General features: G+C 53.6%; 1 protein-coding gene across 2 annotated transcripts in view; it reads right to left on the reverse strand.

The window, feature by feature from the left end:
• Positions 1 to 3,146: 3,146 nt before the first annotated feature.
• The window catches only part of LOC123355320 (discoidin, CUB and LCCL domain-containing protein 1-like), a 63,444-nt gene continuing 40,180 nt past the window's right edge, over positions 3,147 to 26,410 (reverse strand). Inside the window, exons 5-15 of one of the 2 annotated variants that reach the window (XM_044997664.1) lie at positions 25,134 to 25,206; positions 24,361 to 24,494; positions 22,623 to 22,660; positions 21,683 to 21,877; positions 18,982 to 19,103; positions 14,553 to 14,721; positions 13,587 to 13,679; positions 11,871 to 11,961; positions 10,345 to 10,382; positions 8,187 to 8,309; positions 3,147 to 4,146 (exon numbers count right to left, since the gene is read on the reverse strand). In XM_044997664.1, the coding sequence (XP_044853599.1) occupies positions 3,647 to 4,146; positions 8,187 to 8,309; positions 10,345 to 10,382; positions 11,871 to 11,961; positions 13,587 to 13,679; positions 14,553 to 14,721; positions 18,982 to 19,103; positions 21,683 to 21,877; positions 22,623 to 22,660; positions 24,361 to 24,494; positions 25,134 to 25,206 (1,576 nt within the window). In that variant the 3' untranslated portion in view covers positions 3,147 to 3,646. The remainder of the gene's footprint in view (positions 4,147 to 8,186; positions 8,310 to 10,344; positions 10,383 to 11,870; positions 11,962 to 13,586; positions 13,680 to 14,552; positions 14,722 to 18,981; positions 19,104 to 21,682; positions 21,878 to 22,622; positions 22,661 to 24,360; positions 24,495 to 25,133; positions 25,207 to 26,410) is intronic. The other variant, XM_044997665.1, reaches the window with a different exon arrangement.

Below are 26,410 nucleotides of genomic sequence, written 5' to 3' on the forward strand. Positions count from 1 at the left end.
AAGTCATTGTAGCCAAGTGCATGGATCCTGAAACCCAGCACGTTTTGTAGCCAAGAGGGAGGAGTTGTAAAATGGCTGGCTGTTGCCTCCCACCTTTCTGCCCTCCTGGGTGGAAGTATAGGAGGTCTAGTGGTAATACAAAGGTCTGGGCATCAGGAGGTTTGTGGGTTCTTGGGATGCAATGTAATCCAGAGGAATGAACAGACAGGAGACAGGAACAACTGAGTTATATCCCTAGTTCTCTAGTCGCTGAGTGGGTGTGGGGAATTCACTTTGCCTCCCTGTTCCTCAGTTTCCCCACATGTAAAACGGGAATAATGATTCCTAGCTTCCACCCGGAGTGTTGCAAAGATTAAGGAATGAATGCTCATACAGTGCTTTGAACATGTACCGTGCAATGAAAAGGCCATGGATTAATCCCATCCGAACTTCATGGCTAAACCACAGGAATGTCACTTGTGTCTCAGTCAAATAATGTAGCAAGGTAAAAGGCACAAATCTAACTGGAAGCCAGAACTGGATGCAGCCAGCCATTGGGGAGGAGGTTTCCAAATGGAAATACATAGCTCTGACTGATCCATTCAGATCCGATCTTTCACTAGTGTGAAGCAGCATCACTCCACTGAGCAATGTTGATTTCCACCAGCCAAGGATATGGCCCATTCATCTTCAAGGGACTGGAGCCGGGCAATTAGGTGAATGGGGCTTTTATTTGGAATCAGTCAATTGCCCTTTGGGGAGATCCAGGTACTGTGACACACGAACCCTCAGGTGAGGCCTCCAGAGCAGCATCACCCAAACCTGGGGAGCTGCAATACTGGCATTTACTTAGTACCCAGTCCAAACCCCACTGTAGTCAGTGGGAGTATTTCTGTTGATTATAATGGGAGCCGGAGCAGTGCCAGTGGCTCTGCCTCTCAAGCACCAAGCATCGCAACGCTGTGGGGAAGATGGCTGTTCCCCACACTGAAAGTAAACGGGGTAGGCAACGACTTGGGGTTGGTCATGGGGTTTCAAATACAAGGGGGCTCCTCCTACGCCGTAGTATTGAACTTGCTAAGAGTCTCTCACACAGGAGTCTCTTGCAGAGCCTGGACTAGCTGCATCATTCTGTGCATGTGCGTGAGGAGTGCTGCGCCAGATGGATCTGCAGCAAAAGGCAACTAGACACACGTGCCCTGAGATGCTTGGAGTCCATGTGCTGAATATTAAAGAACCCCCTAATGGTCCTGGGGCTGCTGCCAAAGCGACAGGGCTTTATCCATGCTGTGAGGTGCTGCCAGGAGCTGTGCGTGCCTCTACAGAAGTATTTCGGAATCAATGGGGGAGTGCGTATAGGAAAGGTTGCACAGCAATCTGTGTATGAGGGTGTGTGCATCTCTGGAGGCATGTACCCGTGTGGTTCTGTACAGGGTGAGTGCAGACCATGGGTGGAGGAGAATGGCCTAGTGCAGTGGTTCTCAAACTTTAGCAACCCGAGGACCCCAATTTTGATTTAAAAATTTTCAAGGACCCCGAAGCCAGCTTCTAATTTTCCCGGGGGGGGGGGGGTACTCAACCCCTGCTCAGCCCCAGGCCCTGCCCCCACTCCACCTCTTCCCCCAAGGTCCACCCCCACACCGCTTCCTGCCCCCACTCCAACTCTGCCCCTCCACTTCCTCGCCTCTTTCTGCCCCCTCCCCCAAGCGCGCCCTGTCCCTACTCCGCTCTCTCCCTCCCAGCACTCCTGCATGCTGCTGAACAGCTGTTCTGCGGTGTGCAGTTGGCACTGGGAGGGAGGGGGAGGAGTTGATCAGCGGTTGATCAGTACTCTCGCAGACTCTCAGGGGTTCGGACTGTGGTCCCCAGTTTGAGAACCGCTGGCCTAGTGGATAGGGCACTGAACTAGGACTCAGGAGATCTGAGTGTTTTTCTTGGCTCTGCCGCTGCTTTGCTGGGTGACCCTGGACAAGTCAATGCCCGCGCTGTGCCTCAGTCTCCCCATCTGTAAAATGGGGATAAGGATACTGCCCTCATTTGTAAAGTGCTTTGAGAGCTACTAATGAAAAGCACTATTAGAAGAGGTAGGTGTGATTATTACTGTTGTTCATTCTTCTCTCCTTGGGAGCATAGGACCCAGATTTGAGGCTCCATTCCCCATCCACTGGAGGAATTGACAGCCAGAGATGCTGGAAGGATGGGGTCGGCCAAGAATGAGCAGTTCTGACAATGCAAAATGGGTCTTTTCCATTCATCTGGCTGCTGTTAGAGAAACACAGTTATTGATCAAATTCCCCCTGGGAAACATTACTGTCCCCGAGCAACACCATGGAGCTGGGCCTGCAATGGTACTTGCTTAAGAAGAGCACCACGCTCCCCATCCTCAGAGCTGTCTCGGCACTGCAGGTACTGTCTAGGATCACTATGCAGCTGTGTCCCTTTCCAAGGATCTCAGATGAAGTGCTTGTTGCAGGGGCAGAGGCAGCAAAATCACAGGAAACAGGTGCAATTCTCTAACAGATAGAAATGAGTGGCCACCACCCTTTGCAACCAGTGTCCTCTTATCCCATTACAAGCATTGCCTGCTTGATCAGCCAAGAAGCCATAGAGAGAGAGCATAGAATTGCAATTCCTCTGCTTGATTCCAGTTTCCCCTGATGTGTCCTACCATGCAAGTGCAGAATACCTGTCGCTTCATAGCTGATTTAAAAGAGCGACTTAGTTCCAGATCTTCAAAGGTATTTAGGTGCCAAGCACTTACATGTGTGTCTGCAGAAAGATATTTAAGTAATTTCACTCCTTAAAACCGACAGGACTGCGCAGGTGAGTAATGTGATTTGCCTGCATAGCATTGCTGTTTGCTGGACTGAGCCCCCGGTCAGTGAAGCGCAGGTGTAAAAAACATAGTTTGTGGGTTTTTTAAAAAACATTTTACAAGCCCTAATTTATCTGTACATATTTTCCTGCCCTTTTAATTTTATACCTCAAGGAAGAGCAGCCTTTGTTTGGGGATTTAAACACCCCCCCACCAGCTTGCGCTGGAAAGGTACCTATCTGCCAGTGACAGGAGACAAACACAGGAACTGAAACCAACTAGAAACAAAATGTGAAACCGGCCTGCCTGCTTTCACCAGGAAAGGCAGAAGAACAAACAAACCAACAGCCTTGGTGCTGACAAGTTGATGAGGTTTGTAAAATTCCATTCAAGTTTTAATACCAGAGTGAGGCGTTAGTGAGCTCATAGGGCAGCAGGGGGCGCTCTTTCACTTTATGTATAACCCATGGCACAGTATAAACGATGGTTATTAAGAAAACAGTAATAGTGATGCAGATAAAGGAGACAGATAGATATATTTATATTTCTATATGATCATTGATCCTGACACTGTCCCTGCGAATCCAAAAGGAAGGTGAAGATGATCTGGGGTATCTATTAAGTTCAAGGGAAAAAACCCAAACAAAACAAACGAATCAGGTAGTTAGAAGGATCAGCCTCTTCCACACGGATCAGTGCTATAAACCCCATGGCTATTTCATTTCCCTTTGCTGGTGATAGACAGGGCTGGTGCTTCTTGCTCTATAGGCTCAGAGCAGATTCCCCAGTGCAGCCAGATGCCCTTCTCCAGCTGCCTGGCGTGTGCCTGATGTGAATCCCCTTTCCACAGCCTCACAAAGGTTCGTGGTAAATGTGGGTGAGAGGGAAGTCTCGGAGCTGTAAGCAGTGCCCTTCTGGGGAGGTGGTGACGTCACCCCACGGGGTGGAAGTCCGCTCAGTCTGGGGCTCTGTGTACACGATGCTGGCTTGGTGGGATCCCTCCCCTCTTGTGCTGTTCGGTGTCTCGCCAAGCTGCTGAGCTGGGAAGTCATACTGTGGCAGGATCCCAGGGGACATCGGGGACCCTGCCCGGCCTTGGGTGGTGGGGACTACTTTGACACAGGTGTTCTTCTTGGCAGCAGCTCCTGCGGCCTCCAGGGCCTGCTCCGTGAAGGGGGTGGCGTACTCGGGCTCGGGTGGCAGGGGCTCTGCGTACTCGTGGTACTTGCCCGGCACGTCATAGTGGTTCACTACCAGCGGGAGCGTGTAGCCTTCATCCAGGGCAGGTTTGAAGGTGGATGGGGCTGTCTGACTGCTGGGGCTCACCTGGACCACATCGGGCTCAGCGTATTCTGCAAAGGAAAAGCAGCACAAGCCCTTAGAAAGGCACCCGAGCCCCTGAGCCAGCTGGTCCCATGCAATGGGCACAGATTTGCCAGCCTGAGCCTGGAAAGGATTCCATCACTGGCTGCTCGGGAATCCAGCTCCCAGAGCTGGGGGAGGAGAGGGGCGTGACTTGTTCCTTCAGGCCTCCCTCTCTGCCGTGAGGGATCACGGACATCTTTCTGCCAGCCCTGGTCAAGCTCCTACCCGGATCGGGAATCATTGCAGCTCCCTGTAGCTGATCCACCCTCAGCAAAGCAGCCGATTGCTCTCTCTGCCAGGCTTTCACCAGCTGGTGCAGATGCTGGCGAGATGCCCAGACAGCACCAACAATACACTCAGGGCCCCAGATCCCTGCCCTGTTTCCAGCTGACAGGCTCCTTTGTACGGATGGCACTGTTATCAGCTGCTCAAGCGTCCAGATGTTTGCTGCTGGACTGAGGCCCATTTCCCCTCCCCCTCCAGGCCAGCGCTGCTTGTTCCCCCATCACAACCTTTGAGGATGGGAAGTCCGTGGGCCAAGTGTCTCAGCCCCCCTGTGCAGGGAGGGAAGCAACTCCCTCCCCTGTGATGGTAATTGATGGGCATCTTCCCTCCCTGGTTAGCTTCACATCTGGACAATGGGAAGCCCTGCCCTGAACAAATGTCTGGGTAAACAAACCCAACTGCTGAGCCTGGGCTCCCCGAGGGGGGAGGACATCAGCTGAGATAAAACAGGGTTATGCTCCTCCCCCCCCCTTCATTTTGGTTGAAAACTGAGAGAATGACACAGCCAGGTAGACAGAGACAAGAGGAGGAGACTCTGTGATAGGATGTATAAACCCTACTCCAGCAGTGATAGTATTAAAGGGAGCTGGAGAGGCCAATTAGCCCATTGTGACACCTGGAGGGGAGACTGGCAGGTAATTAAGGATTTGATCCAGCTGGGGAGAACCAGGGTGGCTATTGGCAATAGGACTGAGACAAGAGGGTGGCTGTAAAGTCTGGGATTGGCCCTGAATAGAGCAAGGGTGACTGTCAGGGCCTTCAGCAACGGATGGGAGAGAAGATGTCTGAGAATCCAGACCTCCAAGAGGAGAGGATCCCAGAAGCTGAGTCTGAGAAATGACCTGTGGTAGGAAGCTGGGCAAGGAACCAGTAAGGGGCTGATTCCAGCCACTTCCTCTGGGGCTCTGATCTGGAACCCAGCGGTGAGTGTGGGTCTGGGGTTCCCTATTTTCCCTAGCACCGGGGGAGGAAAGCCTCCCTGAGGTCAAGGACACAAGAACTACAGAGCCCAGGCTGGGGCTGTTAATCTGATACTGGCCTGTGGGACCCTTTATTGCCCAAGAAGGGGTGAGATCACGAGGGGCCTGGCCGGAGGGCCAGAATCATGAGACAAGACCCACTGCTGCAGTGCCAAACAGCTGACACGGGGGTGGGGACTGAGGAGCATTTGCTGTAATACTGCCTGGCTGGTGAGTTTGCTTGGACATCCTTCCTCTGCCACCTACCTACCTGCAGCTGCTTTATAGCCCCTATGTTGATGTATGTCAGGTAACTATCAAGGCACCAGTGGGGACCCCAGAGACTCCCCTGACAGAGAGGGGTCCCCCAGCAGAGGCAGGGCAGCTGGTGATAACCCCCTTGGCAGGGCAGGTCCTGGTGCAGAAGGAGGTGTTGGGGAAATGTTCCTGTCTACACCGAGCTGCTGGCACCCTTGGCAACTGGCATGAGGAAGGGCTGCTGGGACCTGTACTGATGGCTGAGGTAATCCTGAGCTGACCCAGCATGGGGAAGAAGGGGCTGCCCCCCACCCCCCGATCCATACACTGAGCTGAGCTCCAATGCAGGGAGGAACCTGAACCAGAGAGATCTAAGATCTTAACCCACCCCCCATCGCTGCAGCATGTGGGGCCCAGCTCCCCAGCTGTAACGAGTGCCACAGTCCCACTGAAATCAACGGGAGCTCGGCACCTATATACCTTGGAGGAGCTGAGCCCAGCCCTGCCTGCAGCTGGGGTTTGCTCCAGGTACAGGCGCCAGGGTAGCGGCACTGGGTGTGATCCCCTCATGTAGAGAGGAAAACCCTCCCTTTGGATCGGGCTCTGCCTGCTGGGCGGGCGATTAGTGCCAGCGCCTGTCTGCAGGAAGGGCGCGTGCCATGCAGCGACTCCAATGGCCAGCTGAAATTAGGGCAAATCCACAGGAGAGGCAAGTCCTGGAACGTGCAGAGACAGGCAGAGCCCTGCGCGCACACAGGCAGGACAACAGAAGGGCAGAGAGACCCGATCAGGCACTGGGAGTGGGATCGGCTTGGGCCAAGGGCTGAGAGGAAGCCAGGCCAAGGTTTCCAGGGAGAGAGAGAGACAGGAGCTGTTCTTTGCAGCTGCGCTGGGTTGTTTCAGTGAGACCTGACCGGTGGAGCCTGGCTCAGCCATCTGGCCTGCTCTGGCTCGGGAGCTGGAGTCTGTTCAGCGCTAGGCTGGATGAAATCTGGCCCAGAGCACCAGTGGCCATGGCGGGGGAGTGAGTTTAATGGATCTCGGCCCAGGCTGCAGCAAAGCAGCAGCCCACGCTGGAGAATCCACCACCTCCAATGGCCCCCTTGCTGTTGGGGGTTGGAGGGCAGGGCTAACTGGCCGTGGAGACTGAACTCCATCCTTTCCTGCCCAGCTGGTTCTTCCAGATCAGGGTTGGCAGGGAGCTCATGGGGGGAGGTGAGAACTGGGGGTAAACAGAGATCTTTGGTCTCCAGGGCTGTCAAGCCCCAGCCCTTCCCCACCAGGGGAGCTGTCGGGAGGGTGGCCACAGAAGCCCTGCATGGCAGTATCATCCGCTTCAGCTCTGTCCCCAAGGCTGCCCACTCTCAGCCCATGCCAGGAGAGGGCTCCCTATCCCAGGCAGTGGCTTAGGGCATGCACCCTCCGGGAGATGCGCTATAGAGGTTCCCCCTCACTGGCACGGCAGGCTCCTGTGTCAACAGCAGAGATTTCCCCCTTGCTCCTCCCACCCCCTTAGTTAGCCAGTTCACTGCTGTCTGTGACTGTGGAGCGGGTCTTTCCTGAGCCCCATGGCTGAGCTGGGCTGGCTGGTGTAGGTAGTACCAGCACCCTCTGCTGGCAGGTGCAGCATTGCATTGTCTGTGCGCCCATCTTTTCTGTTTGCTGGGTCGCAAGTTCCATTCTTGGGTGGTGCACGTGTCTAGGTAGCAGACCATGGAGGCTGGTGACAGGCGCTAGTGCAGGAGCAGGGGTGGATCTGGGGGCGGGCAAGCAGGGCAGCTGACTTGGGTGCCAAGTTCCAGGGGGCTCTGTAACACTTGACTTTTTTGCTGCTCTGGGGGTGGGTGCGGGGGATGTTTTCTGCCTTGGTCAGCAAAACACCTAGGGCTGCTCTTGCCCAAGAGAATGGGAGTCACACTCGAGTTCTGTTCCTGGCAGCAGGAGGGAGCGTTGTCTAGTGGTTAGAGCAGGTGGTAACTAGGACTCCTGGGTTCTGTTTTCAGCATAGCCACTGATCTGTTGAGTGACTTTGGCCAAATCACGTCACCTTGCCGGGCCTCAGTTTCCCCAGCTGTAAAGTGGGGATACCGATACCCCTGGGAGGTGAAGCTGTTAGCATTTGTAAAGTGCTGAGGGATCCTTGAATCAAAGGTGCCACTGATCGTCAAAGTGGCCTGCCTTGCCCCACGCTTAGGGAGAGGGGTTGGTACATCAGCGCAAACATGCTGGTGCTAATGTGTGGGGGTGAGGGCTCCCCTGGGAATCTTGGTGGGTCTAGTTTGGCCTGATCAGACTGATTCTGGTAAAACAGGTCCCATTTCTGGAGGCTGAGCATTCTTGGACTGTCCAATCATCTCTCAAGGAAACCCTATTGCTTGAGTTATTTGAAAACTGGTGTGGACGATGCCTTGGAGAACGCGCTGCAGGGAACAATCCTGAGCTGTGGAGCAGGGGTAAGGGAGGGGTAGGCGATGCTCTCTGTGAGTGGCCCCCATGCTCGAATGGAACACCCAGCTCCCCGTTACCTGGCGAATGAGCCCCCCTGAGCTCGACCGGGGTCCCAGCCATGGGGAACGAGGTCAGTTCAGAGCTGGCCGGTTGCAGGCTCTCACTGGCGCACACCTGGCTAGATTCCAATTTCGGGTACCCTAAGGAGAGAGGTGGAACCCCCCCAAGCCTCTATTAGTCGGGTGGCTTTTCTTCTCTTCCCTAAGGCTGGGCCCGCGCACGGTGCAGCTGCAGCGTTAGGGCTGGCAAGCAGGGAAACAGACTGCCGAGGAGTTCTGGTAGTCGGGTGGCCCAGAAAACCAATGGGTGCAAAATGAGAGGCCGCTTCTCAAACCAGGCCATAGAAGAGCAAAAGGGGGTCAGCAAAGTACCTGGAGGAAGGACAGGCCTGGGCGTCAGGACTCCTGGGTTCTATACGCTAACTTGGCTTAATACCAATAACTCGCCCTTACAGGGCACTTTCCAGCAGTAGCAATTGAAGGGCCATACACAAAGGAGCCCAGTATCGCTAATGCCATTTTACAGATGGAGAAACTGAGGCAGAGAGGGGAAATGGGTTCCCCAAGGTCACCCACCGGGCCCATGGCAAAGCCAGGAATAGAACCTAGGTCTCTTGGTTTTATCCACTAGGCAACACTGCCTTGCAGTCAGGCAGTGTGTGTGGGGTTTTCCACATGGGGACTTAGTGTGTGGCACCCCCGGGGGACTGTTCAGGGCTCTGGCCTGCTGCTTGCTAACAGCAGTGGGTCAAAGCACACGATGGAACCCGTAAGGTGCCCCGTGCACCCCTTACACCCTCTGCCAGTTGGTCCCAGGGTCACACGAGTGCATGAAGAATTACAGCCTGGTTCGCCACAACTAGCTGGCTGTGCAGCCCTTGCGCCAGTGTTCCCAGGTGGATTTTTAAATGCAGCTGTTTACATCAGAACAGCTTTTCCAATAGAGACAACTCCCATGTGGGAATAGTAAGAGACTGGGGACGGGAAGGCAGCTAAGAGCGGACACGTCAGCGTTCGAGCTGCTTCTCCCCTGCCCTGCGCCTTTTCCCCCCATGCAGAGTGAGCATGGCCCACCGCTCGAGCAGGACGCTCTCTGCAGAGGTGTAAATGGCGTAGGAGGCAGTGAGGAATCGGGCTCCGTGGAGGCAGGTGAATTCATGTGGCGCTCATTGTCTGTGACACAAAGCAGCCATGTGCCAGGAAAGGCACCTGCCCGTCCCCCAGATAATCCCCAGCAATATCAGTGCTGGCAGAGAAGTGGGTGTGAGTGACACCTGGGTGGGGGAGGAGGGTTTCGACAAGAGCTCCGTCACAAGCTTGTAATCAAAGATTTAGGCCAACATTTGTCATTGTGGTGCCCAACATGAGACACCTTGGGACTGAGGAGGAGGCTGGCCCAGTGGTTACCTTGCCAGCCTAGGCTGTGCAAGACCTGGGTTTGAGTCCTTGCTCTGCCATAGATTTCCAGTGTGACCCTGGGCACGTCCCTTAGCTGTGCTCTGTGCCTCAGTTCCCCATCTGCCCAACAGGGATACCAGCACTGCCCTGCCTCCCAGGGGTATCTGAGGATAAATACAGGGAAGAGGCTGAGATGGGGGGACATTGTAAGCACCTAAGATGGAGAGCGAGAACCTATGACCCCAGCTGAAGTCAGGAGGAGTTGTGGGTGCTCAATGGCTCTGAAAATAGGGCCCAAGGACTCAGATCCTCCAAGGTATTTAGGTGCCTCTCCTGTTGATTTCAAGGGGAGTTAGGTGCCTAAATACCTTTGATCTGGGCCAGGGTGGCTCAAAGGAGACACCCGGAATGAGCAGCTGCATCTGAACATTGTGGCTTTTATGCATTTGTGGGGGAGTGAAATGCCTCCTAAGCAGGAGGCCAGCGCACGGCCCGAGCCCCACTGGAGCCCATGCAATATCCCCCTTAAGCGAGGAGCAGCCCGGCTGAGGGTCTGAGCTCAGAGGGGCTTGGGAAGCGCTGATCTGTCTGCGGAGGAGCCTGCCAACAGGACAGACTGAGAAACGCTAACCCAGAGTGACTCATTTCTCTGCTAATGTGGAAATAACCCGCTCTCGGAGTCCAGCCCTTCCTGACTCTCAGGGAAGCCCGGGGCAGTTTGCCAGCTGGCTACCATCCCACCCGGTTACTCCAATCCTGTGCTTCAGGGGGCACTTACCTTTCATGAGGCTGCAGTTCAGCTCAGCTGCTGTCTTCCTGCCAAAAGAGAGAGAGGAAACAAGGCAAGTCCACAACAGCACCGCACAGTCTGAGCTCCCGTGAAGCCAGCGCCTGGTGCAGGTGCTAGTGAGGAGGTTAGAGCAGCCCATTTGCTCCAAACTAGCCCAAGGCAGAATCTATCTTTGCAGGCTAATGCAGAGCATTGTTCGTGGACAGCTTCCCAGGGTGTCACATAATTGGAACTCCCAGTTACTCGAGGGTCTCAGGGGACACCCCAAATCTCAGGGGCCTGGTAAGCGTGTGCTTCAGGGGTACAGAGCTCCTAAGCTCACCAGAGAGCTCCACGCTCCTGATCTGTTCCTGCAGAGCTTGTGAGCACTGGAAGGCTGAAGCCAGCAGTTCCGCACCTGCCACCTCGTGCAACATAAGCCCTGGAGCCCAAGGAGTCAGGGTTCACCTGAACATACCGCTCAAACCCCAGTGAATTCACCAGCTGTGGATCAGCTTTGCTTTTGCCCCGTGGTTACCAGCTGAGAGGTGCCCAGGGCAGCAGTGCAGGACGCAGAGGGCCAGCTTGGCTTTGGGCATCTGTGCAAATACTGTTGCTGCCATTGTGAAGGGGGAAGAAATGGGAGAATCCGGAGGCACAGGCGTGAATGCAACTGCATGGCGTAGTAGTGAGTGCAGGGCAGTGGGAACCAGTGGCGAATTAGCCACTGGGCCAACAGGGCCTGTGCCCAGGGCCCCCAGCCAATTGGGGGGGGAGAAACATGGGCACCCCCGCACCCTGACCCACTCCCCAGCAGGAGCACCAGGTGGGCAGGGGGGACTGCAGGCGGAAGGAGTGGGGAAGGGCCCCCACTTGTTCTAGCCATGGCCCCACAACCCCCTAATCCGCCTCTGGCGGGAGCCAGGACTCCTGGGTCCTATTCTTGGCCCTCTCACTGGTTTATATGGCTGTGGGTAGCTCACTTTGCCTCGCTGAGCGTCAGTATCCCCCATCGATGAGATGGGGATCGCGATTCAGGCCCAGAGCGGAGGAACTGTGAGGAGCCCCTCATTTAGGGGCTGGGGGTGTGAGTCACTGAAGCCCACAGAGCCCCAGTAGGGGGATGCTGGTGAGCGGCTTGTGCATCTAGCATGCTGGCTACCAGGGCTCAGGAGCACAAGTCCCAGCAACCATTACGGTCGAGCGCTTTTCCCTTCGGTGCAGCCTTCGGGGCTCCAGAAGGTTGGCGCTGAGCTTTGCAAAGGGTGAGCTGCCTCCTGCTGTGGCTGGGCCTCTCGGAGGCATGTTCAGTGGGGCCTGCCGGGTGCCAGCCCAGCCTTGGGGGGTGCTGACCCTGCAGCCTGTGTGCCCAGCCCTGGCTTCTGTCAGGAGCAGGTTCGATGTCAGGAGAAACTCCACCCTGGTGTCCTTGGTGAGGGACAAGTCTGATCCCGGGGGAGAGCACCCTGCTCTGGGAGCCTCTGCAGGGGGATGATGGAGGGAAAGGGGGAGAGGGCAGGAAGGGTGTTACCCACCTCTTCTTACGGCAGAGGAGAGCCAGCAGCAAGAGGCCAGACGAGAGCAGCACAAAGCCCCCGATCAGCAGCATCACCAGTAACATGGAGCCTGGGGAAGGAAGCAGGGACTCAGCAAAGGGCTCCTCTGTCCCTCCCTCCCTCCCGGTGTCAGGGGGAGCTGGTTATACACCCCCCCCCACTGAGGATGCACGGTTCCAGACCCCTGTTACAGAGGGTCCAAGCTGTGCCATTGCAGCCCTGACTCCCAACAGGAGCCTGGTAGGTAAAGGAAAATACAGAATCTGATTTTTTGCTTCTATGCCCGTGTCACTCCATTGGGTGCAGGTCAGTGACGCCTGATTTACCCCACTGTGACTCGACTGGCTTCAGGGGCATGAGTGCCGGTTAGACCTGTCAAGAATCACAGCCCTGGACAGTATTTTTAAAAAGGCAGATTGACCAAAACCACAGAGAAAAATTCCTGAAAACTTTTAATAGTGGCTGGATGTTTTTTTAAAAAAGCTCTGTTATTTAATCCTTCTCCTTTTGATGACAATACAGACCTCATGAAACAGGCTTCAGGTCACCACATGTTCCCCTGCATTTTTGCAATCAATGGGCAGGCGAACAGCTTGCAAACTAAACGCAAGAGGCCAAATTCTGGTTAAAGGAGATTGAAAGGGGAGTGGTAGCTCCTACTGCACTAGCTGAGGAGGGGAAGGGGAGATCCCTGCTGCTTTAGCAGGGGAAGAGGAGCTGAATTCTCCATTACTTCCACCCCTTCCTTTAACCCCTGACCTCAGCTGCACCTATGTAAATCCGGAGTCACTCCAGATTGATACCACTATTAGTGCAAGCAGAGTTTGGGCAGATCTTCCTTATTGAAATAAAGGGCCTGATTCCCAGCTACGTCACTGCTGGTTTGCTCTGGCATCACTGCACTGCAGAGGATGGAGTTTTGCTGGGTCAAGCTGAAGTGATGCAGCACAAGGGCATTGGATCATGCTCAGAGTTCCTCCAACTCATTTCAGTCCATCCCTTTCCCGCCCATGTGAGTCAAGCGGCCCCCACCTCCCATCCACATCCCTGCCTAACTTTGCAGGAGTTCCAGGCAGTGGGCGAGAAGACCTATCACAGTCGGAAACAAGACCAAATAGATGCTGATAGCGCTGTAAGGGGCTAACATGCTACTTAACAAGGGGGGATTCTAAAAGGAACAGAGGGGAGTTAGGGATCCAATTCCCACTGATTGCACAGGGGGAGTTGGATGTCGAGCTGCGCTTTGAAAATTTCTTATCCTGCATGGCTCCACTGTCAAGAGAGCATTATTATCCCCACATTCTGGGTGGGGAAATTGCGGCAGAAAGGTTAACACCCTGACTTGTTTAAAAAATGTATATCCAATTGCATGAGCTAACCTGCATGTGCAATCAGGAGCCTAATTTGCATGTACAACTGCCTCTGTAGTGTGCACAGCTCAGGTGTCTGCACATGCCAGTAGCTGACCACAGGTCTAACTGGCCACTTGGGTTTGCACATCCTGGATTTGCATGCCCAGATTCATCCCAGGGTTGCCTGTTTACTGGTTCACGTGAGTAAGTTTTAAAAATTGGTCCTGAAATGACTGATTTTCTGAGTCGCACAGTGAGTGAGTGGCAGAGTCGAAGATAAGTCTTCCCCCCCCCAGCTTGGACCACTAGACCATGCTATCCCTCTGCTCTGAGCTGCACTTACCTGCTTTCTCTGGATTTATGGCGACTCCAGGGATCGGGGTGCGATCAGTGGGGATGCTGGTCAGGATGGGAACCTCCTTTGGGGCACTGGGTACTGCAAACCGCACAGTTTAATAAGCACCATTAGCAAGTAATGAACAATCAACTACTCCTCTCCAGCAAAGAATCTGGCCTGTGTCCACCTGAACCTGCCCTGCTCCCTAGACAGCAGCACAGGGCAGGACAGAGGGGGCAGAAGTGGCTGTTTTCCAGCGGAAGCCTGACTGTTCCAAGCTGATGGTAACACTATCTGACTCCATGGCAACACTCTTTGTTGTATACGGTGCTTTTCATCCCTCTGCTGCAATGCAGCTACCTCGGGAGTGGAAGGCAGCTTGTCTAACACTTTGCTGTAATGCTACACAGCAGTTGAGGACAGAAGGGAAAGAAAATTCAGTTGAAACTGCAGGGGGAATGTAGAGTGGCAGGATGCACTAGCTAAGGAGGATCTAGCCAGGCTAACCTGCCTTAGGATCTTTAATGGACACATGGAAAGGAGCCCAGCCCTTACCTGGGGGAGTGGCTCACTTCCAACCCCTCTGCACACTCTGTGTAAGTCTCCCAATTGAGGTACGAGGCAGCCCAACCCTGCTTAGCTTACAAGAGAGAAGCACAGCACAAGCAGAGACAGCTGCCGCTTGGCTCCGTCCCTTGGATGAAGTTCATCTCCAACTGCCTCAGCCCTGGCTGCAAAGCGGGCGCTTTAATCCTTAGCTAACCGGTGCAGAGCAGTCTTGGGATTCAGGCTCATCTCCTCAGCGCCCAGGGAGCCACTGGAGAGGAGGGCAGCCGCCTGCACCCAGAGCCATGCAGCAATGACGCCAACACGGGTCCATGCTGGAGGACGCTGTCGCTGGCTAGTGGTAACCACCTCTGTCTGACTGGGCAGCCCCCACTGCTCCCAATCGGCCCCCGCGGAGCCTCTCACCGTAGGGCCGGGGCGCCTTCAGACGAGCCACTTGGCAGCCTTGCAGTGCCACCTTCAGGGCGATCCTCTGGTTCCAGCTCCGGGGCACGATGCGGAGGTAGCGGGCCAGGATGGGGGGGATGAACGTGTTGGAGACCTCTTGGAGGCTGTCGGCGTTTCCCTCAAAGACCTGGGGAATGAGAGGAAGATAGCGGGGGGGGGTCATTAAAGCAGAGCGGGGTCATGCAGAGCGTCACGCCCCCGCTGTCTGAGCCCGTCGTTCCCATCCTCGAGCAATGCCGCCCTGGACACCGGCGGAACCAGTTTAAAACCACCTGCCTTGGGCCCGCCTCTGAGCTGTCACATCAGCATTGATCCACACTAGCGCCACTGAAGTCAGTGGAGTCACGGCAGGTTTACACGGGGGCGACAAGAGCAGAATTCAACCCAGGATCTGGTCTGTTCTTCTGCCACTTCCTCATCTCGCCCACAACCCGCCTCCCTCTACTCCCTCCAGGAGAGCCGGCTGTATTTTACAGAATCCTTATTGAGGCTGCAGGAACAAACCATCCCGATGTGTAGAAAGAATAGTAAATATGGCAGGCAACCAGCTTGGCTTAACAGTGAAATCCTTGCTGATCTTAAACACAAAAAAGAAGCTTACAAGAAGTGGAAATGACCAGGGAGGAGTATAAAAATATTGCTCAGGCATGCAGGAGTGAAATCAGGAAGGCCAAATCACACTTGGAGTTGCAGCTAGCAAGAGATGTTAAGGGTAATAAGAAGGGTTTCTACAGGTATGTTAGCAACAAGAAGGTCAAGGAGCGTGTGGGCCCCTTAGTGAACGTGGGAGGCAACCTAGTGACAGAGGATGTGGTAAAGCTAATGCACTCAATGCTTTTTTTGCCTCTGTCTTCACAGACAAGGTCCGCTCCCAGACTGCTGCACTGGGCAGCACAGTATGGGGAGGAGGTGACCAACCCTCTGTGGAGACAGAAGTGGTTCAGGACTATTTAGAAAAGCTGGACCAGCACAAGTCCATGAGGCCGGATGTGCTGCTTCCGACGGTGCTAAAGGAGTTGGCGGATGTGATTGCAGAGCCATTGGCCATTATCTTTGAAAACTCATGGTGATCGGGGAAGGTCCCAGATGACTGGAAAAAGGCTAATGTAGTGCCCATCTTTAAAAAAGGGAAGAAGAAGGATCAAGGGAACTACAGGTCAATCAGCCTCACCTCAGTCCCTGGAAAAATCATGGAGCAGGTCCTCAAGGAATCAATTTTGAAGCACTTAGAAGAGAGGAAAGTGATCAGGAACAGTCAGCATGGATTCACCAAGGGCAAGTCATGCCTGACTAACCTAATTGCTTTCTATAATGAGATAACTGGCTCTGTGGATGAGGGGAAAGCAGTGGATGTGTTATTCCTTGACTTTAGCAAAGCTTTTGATATGCTCTCTCACTGTATTCTTGGCGGCAAGCTAAAGAAGTATGGGCTGGATGAATGGATATAAGGCGGATAGAAAGCTGGCTAGATCATCGGGCTCAATGGGTAGTGATCAATGGCTCTATGTCTAGTTGGCAGCCGGTATCAAGTGGAGTGCCCCAAGGGTCGGTCCTGGGGCCGGTTTTGTTCAATATCTTCATTAATGATCTGGAGGATGGCGTGGACTGCACCCTCAGCAAGTTTGCAGATGACACTAAACTGGGAGGAGAGGTAGATAGGATACAGAGGGACCTAGACAATCTGATGAGGTTCAATAAGGACAAGTGCAGAGTCCTGCACTTAGGACGGAAGAATCCCATGCACAGCTACAGACTAGGGACCCAGTGGCTAGGCAGCAGTTCTGCAGAAAAGGACCTAGGGGTTACAGTGGACGAGAAGCTGGATATGAGTCGACAGTGTGCCCTTGTTGCCAAGAAGGCTAACGGCATTTTGGGCTGTATAAGTAGGAGCATTGCCAGCAGATCGAGGGACGTGATCATTCCCCTCTATTCGGCATTGGTGAGGTCTCATCTGGAGTACTGTGTCCAGTTTTAGGCCCCACACTACACGAAGGATGTGGAAAAATTGGAAAAAGTCTAGCAGAGGGCAGCAAAAATGATTAGGGGGCTGGAGTACATGATTTATGAGGAGAGGCTGAGGGAACTGGGATTATTTAGTCCGCAGAAGAGAAGAATGAGCGGGGTTTGATAGCTGCTTTCAACTACCTGAAAGGGAGTTCCAAAGAGGATGGATCTAGACTGTTCTCAGTGGTACCAGATGACAGAACAAGGAGTAATGGTCTCAAGTTGCCGGTGGGGGGGAGGGGTTAGGTTGGATCTTAGGAAAAACTTTTTCACTAGGAGGGTGGTGAAGCACTGGAATGGGTTCCCTAGGGAGGTGGTGGAATCTCCTTCCTTAGAGGTTTTTAAGGTCAGGCTTGATAAAGCCTTGGCTGGGATGATTTAGTTGGGGTTGGTCCTGCTTTGAGCAGGGGGTTGGACTAGATACCTCCTGAGGTCCCGATTCTATGATCTCACTGCCCTTGGTGCAGGAGCCTTCTCCTCTGCAGCTCTTGCCACCAAGAGCAGCCTTCCTGTGTAACCACTCCCCATCTCATGTCAGATCTCAGCTGGCAATGCCCCTTTTCTCCCTTGCCTTCCCCTCTCACTTCCTCAGCAAGGATCTGTTCCAGGGATCGGCAACCTTTCAGAAGTGCTGTGCCGCGTCTTCATTTATTTACTCTAATTTAAGGTTTTGTGTGCCCGTAATACATTTTAACCTTTTTAGAAGGTCTCTTTCTATAAGTCTATAATATATAACTAAACTATTGTTGTATGTAAAGTAAATAATGTTTAAGAAGCTTCATTTAAAATTAAATTAAAATGCAGAGCCCCCCGGACCGGTGGCCAGGACCTTGACAGTGTGAGTGCCACTGAAAATCAGCTTGCGTGCCGTCTTCGGCACCCGTGCCATAGGTTGCCTACCCCTGCTCTATTCTTTAACCCTATACTTTGGGATCTATATGGGGTAGGGGGAGGAGGGAAAGGACCCAGATGCTTTGGAGTGGATCCTTCTCTTCTACATATGCTCACATAATGGGGGAGGACACTTCCTTCCCCCAAAGTGACTCTGTGCAGGTGTCTCTCCTTATGTGCTGGTGGGGGAGGGGGTTTGCTAGGGATTTAGACCTATATGTGTGTCGGGGAGGCGGGTGCCTACATCGAAATAGACAGGCAGGCAAGTGACAGGAAGAGAACGGAGCTGGTTGAAAATTTCCCTTAAAAATGTTTTTTCACATTTCTGACCACATGGACGTTTTCATGAAGAAGTCAGTTTTTGGAAACAAAGCAAAACAAAACAGAAACCCTTCAAGTTTTCATGGGAAAATTTCAGTTCTGAGGGTTCAAAAGTTACCCCTCGCCCTGAAAATTTTCAAAGAAAAATGTTGGTGAAAATTTGCAAACCAACATTGCTGTCTACGTTTTCCTGGCGGGGGGTGAGGGGAGGGAGGAATCCTTTCCCAATCAGCTCGAGAAGGGAACACAGCCCAGAGACAGGAAGACGCTTGGAACACCTGAAAACTGTCCCTACTTTATTTTAAAACCATGTTCTCTTTAAAGCACTCTCAGGGCTTTGTATGTTTTGTAATGTCAATTTTTCTTCCCTGTTTTGGCTTCCCCTCCATGTCCCCCCAAAATTTAATTTCATGCAAATGTGACACCTCAGTAACTGGGAGGCAACGTTGTTTCGGATGCTTGGATTCTAGCCTCATCTCTGCTACTGACCTGTTGTGGGACCTTGGGCAAAACACCTAATCTCTTTGTACCTCTGTATCTGTAAAATGGGGATAACAACTGTAAGGAATGGGCTAGTGTGTATGTGCCCCACTGCCTTCCGCTGCGTGGAATCCAAACCATAGGTCATAGTTCCCATACGCCTAACAACCAAAAGGGATTCTTCTTCAGCTCCGGCGGTAGGGGGATGTGCTTTTTGGAGCAGGAAAATCCAGTTCTGTCCTTGCTGTCATTGTTAAATTCCAAGTGGCTGTGATATGCTGGATAAGGACAGCTATAAAGTCCTAACGGCAGCGATTGCTTACAACACTGACCTAGCTACCAGGAGGTGTAGAGAGGATTAATTAATGTTTGAGAACTATAGTAATGGAAAGCATCGCCAAAGGCCAGCCTCTGATCTATGTTACACCAGTGGAAGCCCACAACTCCACGGATTTAATGCTGTGGCGTTCCAGTTTTACAATGGAATAACAGAGACCAGAATCTATTTCTAAGCATCTGTATCCTGACTCCAGAGAGAAATACCCCAGCTCCTGTTGCAGGTTCTGCAACCAGACCAACCCAATAGGCTAATTTTAGAAAGATTCAGTAAAATTTCCCTTTGTAGAATTCCCACCATGCTCTCTGCTCTCGCCACCACCTGACCTCCTTTTGTCAGGCCACATAGTCTCACCGTCTCCTCCTGCCCGCTGCTGGATCTGTAGGCTTTCCAATTCTTTCCATCTCTGCTGGAGAAAACCTGGTAGGATTTCACGTAGAAGTTGTATCTATCTGAGGATCCCTTGGTGATAATTCCTGGAACATGTACAATGAAATCAGGAAATGGTAACCCCGGAACAGGATGTAGGACTCATGTGAAGGCAGCCATTGGCGGTTGGGGTCTTGAAATAGTCTTGGGGTTGGTGTCTGATAGAGACATAGACGTATGGGGCAGAGATCCCGCCCGGAGGGTGGGTCTGATCCAACTCCCATTGACGTCAATGGACCGACTCCCACTGCCCTAAGCAGGTGTTGGAATTTGGCCCCTGACACCAGGCAACGAAGAGCTCTCTCACTTTAATGGCAGAATCCCCCCATGTCTTTGGTACTGCGGCTCTTGTTATATAGCGGTTGGAACAGGAAAACAAGACTCCTGGGTTCCTTCCCAGACAGAAGCAAGAGGACGGGTCTGGCCATCAAGAGTTCTGGCCAGTGACTCACTGCGTGATGTCCCCCTCTGTGCCTCAGTTTCCCCATCTGCAAAATGGGGGCGATGCTACTGCCTGAAGGGTGTGTGTGTTGGGGAATTAATGGCTCCCCTGAGAGCCCCTGAAGAGAAGACCCAGAGAGGGGCCTAGTCATTATTAGGTTCTCTCTCTCCCTCCAGTTGTCTCCTGCTAGGAATTTCATAAGAACCTGCCATCGCCCCACATCTCAGCTCCTTTTCCGTTCTTGTCTGAATCCCTCCTTTCTGTTCCCCCCACCTGCTTTCCAGCATCTCCCACCGCAAACTGCTGAGATGCCGCCGGGTTTGAATGTCTAACCTCTGTGGAAACTGGCTCCTCTCACCCCGCCTGAGATGAACAGATAACCCCTCAACTGCCCTCCCGGCCTGCATTCCACTCAGCCTCCAGCCGCCCGCCTCACAATGCCTCCATTTTGCTCCTTCCAATTAACACAGGCATTCTGGGCCCGCCACACAAAAGCCCCAATTTTGGTCGGGGCTCTCGAAACAAAGGGCATTTGCTGGCCGCTGATGCACAAGCAAAACATTAACTTGTTCAGCCCCGAGGTGGCCAGTCCTACCCCTGAGACAGTGGGGGGAGAGAGGCGAGGAGGGGGAGAAAAGATACAGACAAACAAGGCTGCTACTGTGAAGCCAGAAAAAAGAGAAAGGAGGAAAAAATCAAGAGTGAGAAAAGGGAGACAGTGAAAAAGGAGAAAAGGCCAGAGTGAATGAGAGAGCTAGAGAGAGGAATCATATGGTCTGTGACCCTGTGCACACAAGGCCAACAACCCCCCCAGGGAGGAAATTGTGTGGGTGGGGAGGGATCTAGAAGGGACGAAAGGGGAAGGCTCTAATTCTGCTCCCTGTTAAATGGAGCAAATCTGGAGTGGCGCCACTGACTTCAGTGACGTTTTTCCAGATTTACACCAGGGTCACTTAATCCAGCATGAGTCCATTGGCTTTGCCTGGTTTACACCAGTATGAGATCAGAATCAAACCCAGTCTCTCCCCATAACTTTGTTTCTTATAACGCTGTTCATTTCTTTTCCTTTAAACAGGGCGTCCTTATGTGAAAAGCACCTGCACCCCAGAAATGTGGGTACCCCCAGGCCGTGGGCTGCCACTTGGCCAGAGAGCACCCCAAATCTATCCTCAATCATATCTCCTGGCGCGGGGTGGGGAGAAGCTGGGACAATGGAAGAAGGAGGATGAGCCAAGATTTCCCAAGAAGCGGCGCTCTGGTGCCTGGAGGCAGGGGTGAGTTACCGCATGGCCTCTGAGCCCAGCTGCGAGTGACAACCAAGGGAGCAGCCCGAGAGCCATGGCTGGACAAGGAGCTGGGGCTGATTCTGCTCTCGCTGACGCCAGGGTGAATCGGCAGGAACTCCACCGGCGGCGGCGGTACAAACCCGGCACGAGGAGAGACGCGGGTTCTCCGCGGAGGGGTTGGGTACAGCAGATCCTCTCCGCCCGCTTTAACTGACCCCGGACCTGCCTCTGTCACTCCCACCCCAATCCGGTGGGACCCACTGAACAGCAGTTACACCTCGCGTGGGCCTGGGCCAATGCCCACTGACTCCCCTCCACTTCTATGGGCTTCAGCTCCACCTACAGCTGACGTGAGGCTCACAGCTGCTGCACCGGGCACAGGGTAGGAAGCGGGAGGGGTCTGAGGCTATAGGACTATTTGACAAGGCCTCAGGCCAGCAGCACACGTGGGCCAGGTCCTCAGCTGGTGTCAATCAGCTTAGCTCCGCTGAAGTAAAGGGAGCGACACCGATTTACACCATTTGAGGCTCTAGCTCCGAATAGTCCATCAAAGGCGCACGGAGCTCGATTCTCCTAGGGAGTGCAACCGCCCCTGCGTCAGTGGAGTTACTCCTGATTTACTCCGGTGCTAGTGGGCTCAGGATGAGGCCCATGATATGACTGTGAGACAGATTCTGGAGGGACTTCGCTGGGACTCACGGGACAGCCTGTAAACTGCCACAGCTACATGGAAGCAATGGGGCTACAGTGATTTACACCCCTACATTGACAGAGCTGAGGATCCGGCCTCAAACAGACGTCGCTCTACTGGAGTGACTGGGGCTGAGCTGGTTTACACAGCTGAGGAGCTGCTCCTGTCTGCGGTAGTACAGTCCTGGAGGAAGAGATACTTACTGACCTGTGATGTTCTTCCTTCCGCCCAGATCGATCTCCAGCCATTCGGTCCCTGAGCTGGGATCGGCAGCCCACGAGCTCCCGTGGGCGCTGAACGCCGCCTGCTCCGCTGTCCAGGGCGTGTACTGCCCCATGGCGTTCACCTCGTGCCAGGAGGAGGAGGCGTTGAAGCCGGCTGCTTCGAGGGCGTGGTCACAGGCTGCAAAAGGAGGTGTAAAACTGAAAGGCAAGCGGAAGAACCGGCCGAGGTGGGACGTCACGGGGTGGTGGGGGCTTAGCCACAGAGGGAATGTGCTAGGGGGAGTCTGATGGGTCTTAATGAAAAATTCCTCTGTCTGTGGCCCAGGCCAGTGTACGGTGCAGCCCCAGCAAACAGCCGGCAGCTCCACCTGACTCAGCATTAGCCCCTGACGGTAGCTGCCTTTCTCTGGCCGTCTCCTCCTTTGATCCTCATCCCTCGTGACAAAGCTTGCCCCGCTTAGCAGAGGGGTAGCAGGGCTTCATTTCCATGCAGCAGCAGGGCTGGGTTTCGCCCATTCATCTTCCCCAGCTGGGAGCCTCTCTGTCAAGCTATTCGCTCATCGCCTGCAGCCAAAGGTCAGCGCAGCTGGCAGAGCGCAGCCCGCAGTGCAGGGTCATCACAAGCCGGGCATTACACTTGCACCTGCCTGCTGGCCCGCCTCTCCGCCCCCCTTTTAACCTGGTGTAGCTCTGCTGGGCCAGGTGCTCCGCTGGAGTAAATTGGAATAGGTCCCTCAACTGCAGCTGAAGAGCTGTCTCGTTGACTTCGCTAGAGTTCATTCTGATTCACTCCGGTGTAAGTGAGAGGAGAATCCACCCCGGGGAATCTCCCCTTATTCCCACTGAAGCTGCCAGGAGCTTTGCTATTCATTTCACCGGCAGCCGGGTTGGGCTTATTCTAGGAGAAATGGAAAAGGACGTACCTTTGTGAAAAATGAGGCGCTTTTCAGATAAGGACCCCCTGTTTAAAGAAAAATGGGTGGAAAGCATTACAAAACAGGCGGACAGAGATGGCCTGATTCTGATCTCATGCTGGCGTAGCTCAGATGTAACTCCACTGAGGTCAATGCCGTGGTAAGTTACATCAGTGTGAATCTGGAGTAACTTCCCCAACGTCAGTAGAGTTACCCCAAATTTGCCCCAGTGTAATTCAGAGCAAAATTCAGTTGTCAGGCTTCACTCTCCTTCCTGACGGTTACATTCGCTGATTTCAGCGGAGTCACTCCTGATTCACTCCGGTATGAGCGAGAGGAGAACCAGGCCACTTGCAAGAAGGAATAACCATCGCAGAGCACATTTTCCCTGCTGTGACACCTCGAGCTGATGGAAACGAAACCATGTTTGACACCCTTGGCAAAAATCAGAGTGGGTGTAAATGGGTGCTGCTCCCCAATTCAGTGGCGTTACATCTAGTCTCTGATTACGACCCCTGCCCTGATGTCAAACGCTCCCGACCCCCACAACCTCAGCCATTGCCGATTACAGTTTGGCTGCTGCTGCGGACAGCACCACATCTAACTCCCTAGGAAGGAAGACCGGTTCCTCATTCCACACGCCGACCAAGCGCTCTGCATCAGCCATGGGGGGGGGTTGGCCCTGTACACGCCAGCTGCCAGACTGGTCAAGCAGGGCTGCTGGCGAGAGGAGATTGACAGAACGCTGCTGACGCAAGTCACTGTTTCGGGAAAGCAGCAGCTAGATTGTATTGTTGGAATTGAATCAGAATTGGCTTCTATTCCCTGATTACTAATGATCTGCATTTCTATGGCCCTTTTCATCTAAGGAGCTCAAAGGGCTTTACAAACATTCATGAACATATTGAGCCTCACCCACCCCATGAACTGGACAAGTCTCATTGCAGCTCGGGAAACAGCCGCCCAGAGAGATAAGGGCCCAGGGGTTTAAGCGTTGCTGCACGCCATGGTGCTCTGCCTAGCTGAGTCAGGGGCAGGGACATGTGCGGGGGCTGGGGGAAGGAGAAGCAGGGGCACCCCCCCGATCAGTGGGGTCACAGAACTCCTCTGGGGCTGGGGCAGGGAGAGTGAGTTCCTCCGGCCTGGCTGGGGGGGGAGGTGACAGCTCCTCCAGCCCTGGGGCTGCGGTGGGGAGAGATCCAGCTCCTCTGGCTGCGGGAGGGGCAGGAGGAGGAGAGCCGGCTCCACCACCCCGGGGTACAGAAAGCGCCCCTCCAAAAGTGGACACATTTTTATTCCTGTGCACGTCCCTGGTTAGGTGCCTGAATCCCACTGGGAGATGGGCTCCTAAATCGGTTAGATATTGCAGCATTGAACGCAGTAACTCCTAAAGACCTTTCCAAATCTGGGCGTAAGCGACTTGCAGGTCAGTATCAGAGCTGGAAACAGAACCCAGGTCTCTCCGATGCCCCATTCATCGGCTCTTGAAAAGAAAATCCGGGCCAAATTCTGCAGCCGTCACTCAGGTAAAACTTCAATGGACTTTTGCTTGAGTAAACATTGCTCGATTTGGTCCTCTCTGATTCTGAGCTACACATTGTGCCTCTAAAAACAGCGGGTCCAGGTCTCAGGCTGCTATAAATCAACCTAATTCCATTGCAGTCTGAGGATCTGGGCCAGTCGTCCTCTGGAGGGGCCCGGACCCCACGGAAGGTCGGCCCAGCCATCCAGTGTGTTGGCTACTCACCTTTTTGAGTGGAGTCCATTGGCGAAGGCTGATTCATAGAGCGTGATCCCCTTCTCCCGAGACAGAGTCAGCTGCCCTCCCAGCTCATCCAAGATCACTCCAGCGTGGATGGCCGCCTTGCAGAGAACCGAGGTCTGGAGCAGCAAATGAAGGGAGGTAGAGAGAAAACCCCAATAAGAACACCCAGCCTGGGCTCCAGTCCAGAATGGGGCAATTCCATGGGACAGAGAGCGTCTGGCCTCACTCGCAGTGGTGTAAACCCGAAGTGACCCTACTGATTTTGGGGGAGCTTTTCCAGATTGACAAGACCAGAGTCTGGCTCACACAGACTGTGATCTCTGCTTTGCGAAGACTTTGGCCCGATTCTGATCTCACACCGCTGCCATCAGGAGTAGCCGCGCTGGAGCGAGACCAGGATCAGGCTCTTTATTTTCTGAAGTGAATTTCGCTCTGGCGCAAAGAGTGGTGGAAACGGCAGCCTGGGACTCTGCAGAGCGCCGCGTGCCCATGGCTCAGACCCAGCATGGCCATGCTGGCCCACATTGCCCCTGGAACGGGCTTATCCTGGGGGACCCTGGGGAATTCACCTTCCAGGAGCCCGTTCAACTCTTGGCTTCCCTGCTGAGACTGCCAACAAGAGACGGATTAAGGCAGCCGTGCCCGTGGCGGCCCCTGTGACGTGTCCCCTCTCCCCTGGGAAGGGGACTCACTTTCCCTACAGCCGCCCGCTCAGGGCCGGTCACTTTGCAAGGAGCACTGAGGTTGGTACTCACGTCTCGGTAGCCCTGCTTCGCGTTTCCCCATATGTCACCCGTGACTCCCTTGCAGCCCGCCGGGCAGAAAACGCTGAAACAAAGGAGAACCCTGGATGAGGTTCTCACCTCTCAGCTCTTCTCCAGCGCAGCTGGGCTTCCCCAATGACCCTGGGGCCTGGAGATTTATTCCTCCCCCGTTATTTTCATTTAGCAAAGTCGGATCTGATGGAAGCTGCTGGACCAACCCTCTATGCTCAGAACAGACAGAGCAGGGCAAGTTTGTCCAACCAGCCTCTGAGATATTCGGTGTCCTCAGCCCAGTCATTCTTGCCCAGTTCACTGAGGCTACCGGGAAGGGGGAGCATGGTGGTGGATTGTGTGATGTACGTGGGGAAGTCACGTCAGAGACCCATCAGGTTCATCCCATGAGCAGCATCCCCTGGTCCTGGAAAGAGCTGGGCCAAACCCGCAAACTGTTTCCCCTCAAATTCCATTCAGACCAATGGGCTTTTAATCTGTTTGTGCCAATTGGGGCTCACTCCCCGCAAACATCCTAATGCTCAAGTTCCCCGGCAGGAACGGGCACCGCCCGAGTGAATGTCAATGGACTGTGCCCAGAAAGCGAATGGTGAAGTTGTAATTGTGAGTATTCGCACCAGAAACCTGACTCTGTTACGCTCCTACTGTTAGGTCACAGACAGGCCAGCATGGGACCCGTGTATCCAATCCAAAGGAGTTTGGGTTCTGAATATCAAATATACTCCCAATGGGCTGCTCACAAAAGAGCTGCCGATAGAGAATTATTGGCAGCTATTTTTTGGCAGAGCATCTCCAATAATTGGAGGAAATCATGACCAGTTCATGGGCAGTTTGTGAATAGGAAAGGAGGTAACATTTGTCGGATAAATTACTACAAATTATTCACCTGTGCAATGAATCCACTGGTGGGTGGCTAATAACCATGAATAATCTGCACTAATGGCACCTTTTATTGGATGATCTCATAGTGCTTTATAACCAGTGATTACAAAGCCTGACAATCCCCCTGGGAGGCAGATACTACCCCGATTTAGGGGGGAAACTGAGGCACAGACAGGGGATGTGACTTGCCCAAGGCCATTCAGTAAGTCAGTGGCAGAGAACCCCGGAATCTGGCTTCTTAGGGGCTATCTATATTATGGAAATGTGCATCAGTGTAGGCGCATCGGTGCAGTTACACTGGTGCAAATTATCACATTTTCCAGATGTCCCGTGCCTGATGTCAGTGGAGTTACTCTGTGGATGAGTTTGGTTTA

This window comes from Mauremys mutica, chromosome 23, assembly GCF_020497125.1.
Source record: "Mauremys mutica isolate MM-2020 ecotype Southern chromosome 23, ASM2049712v1, whole genome shotgun sequence".
In the NCBI taxonomy this organism is placed as follows: Eukaryota; Metazoa; Chordata; order Testudines; family Geoemydidae; genus Mauremys; species Mauremys mutica.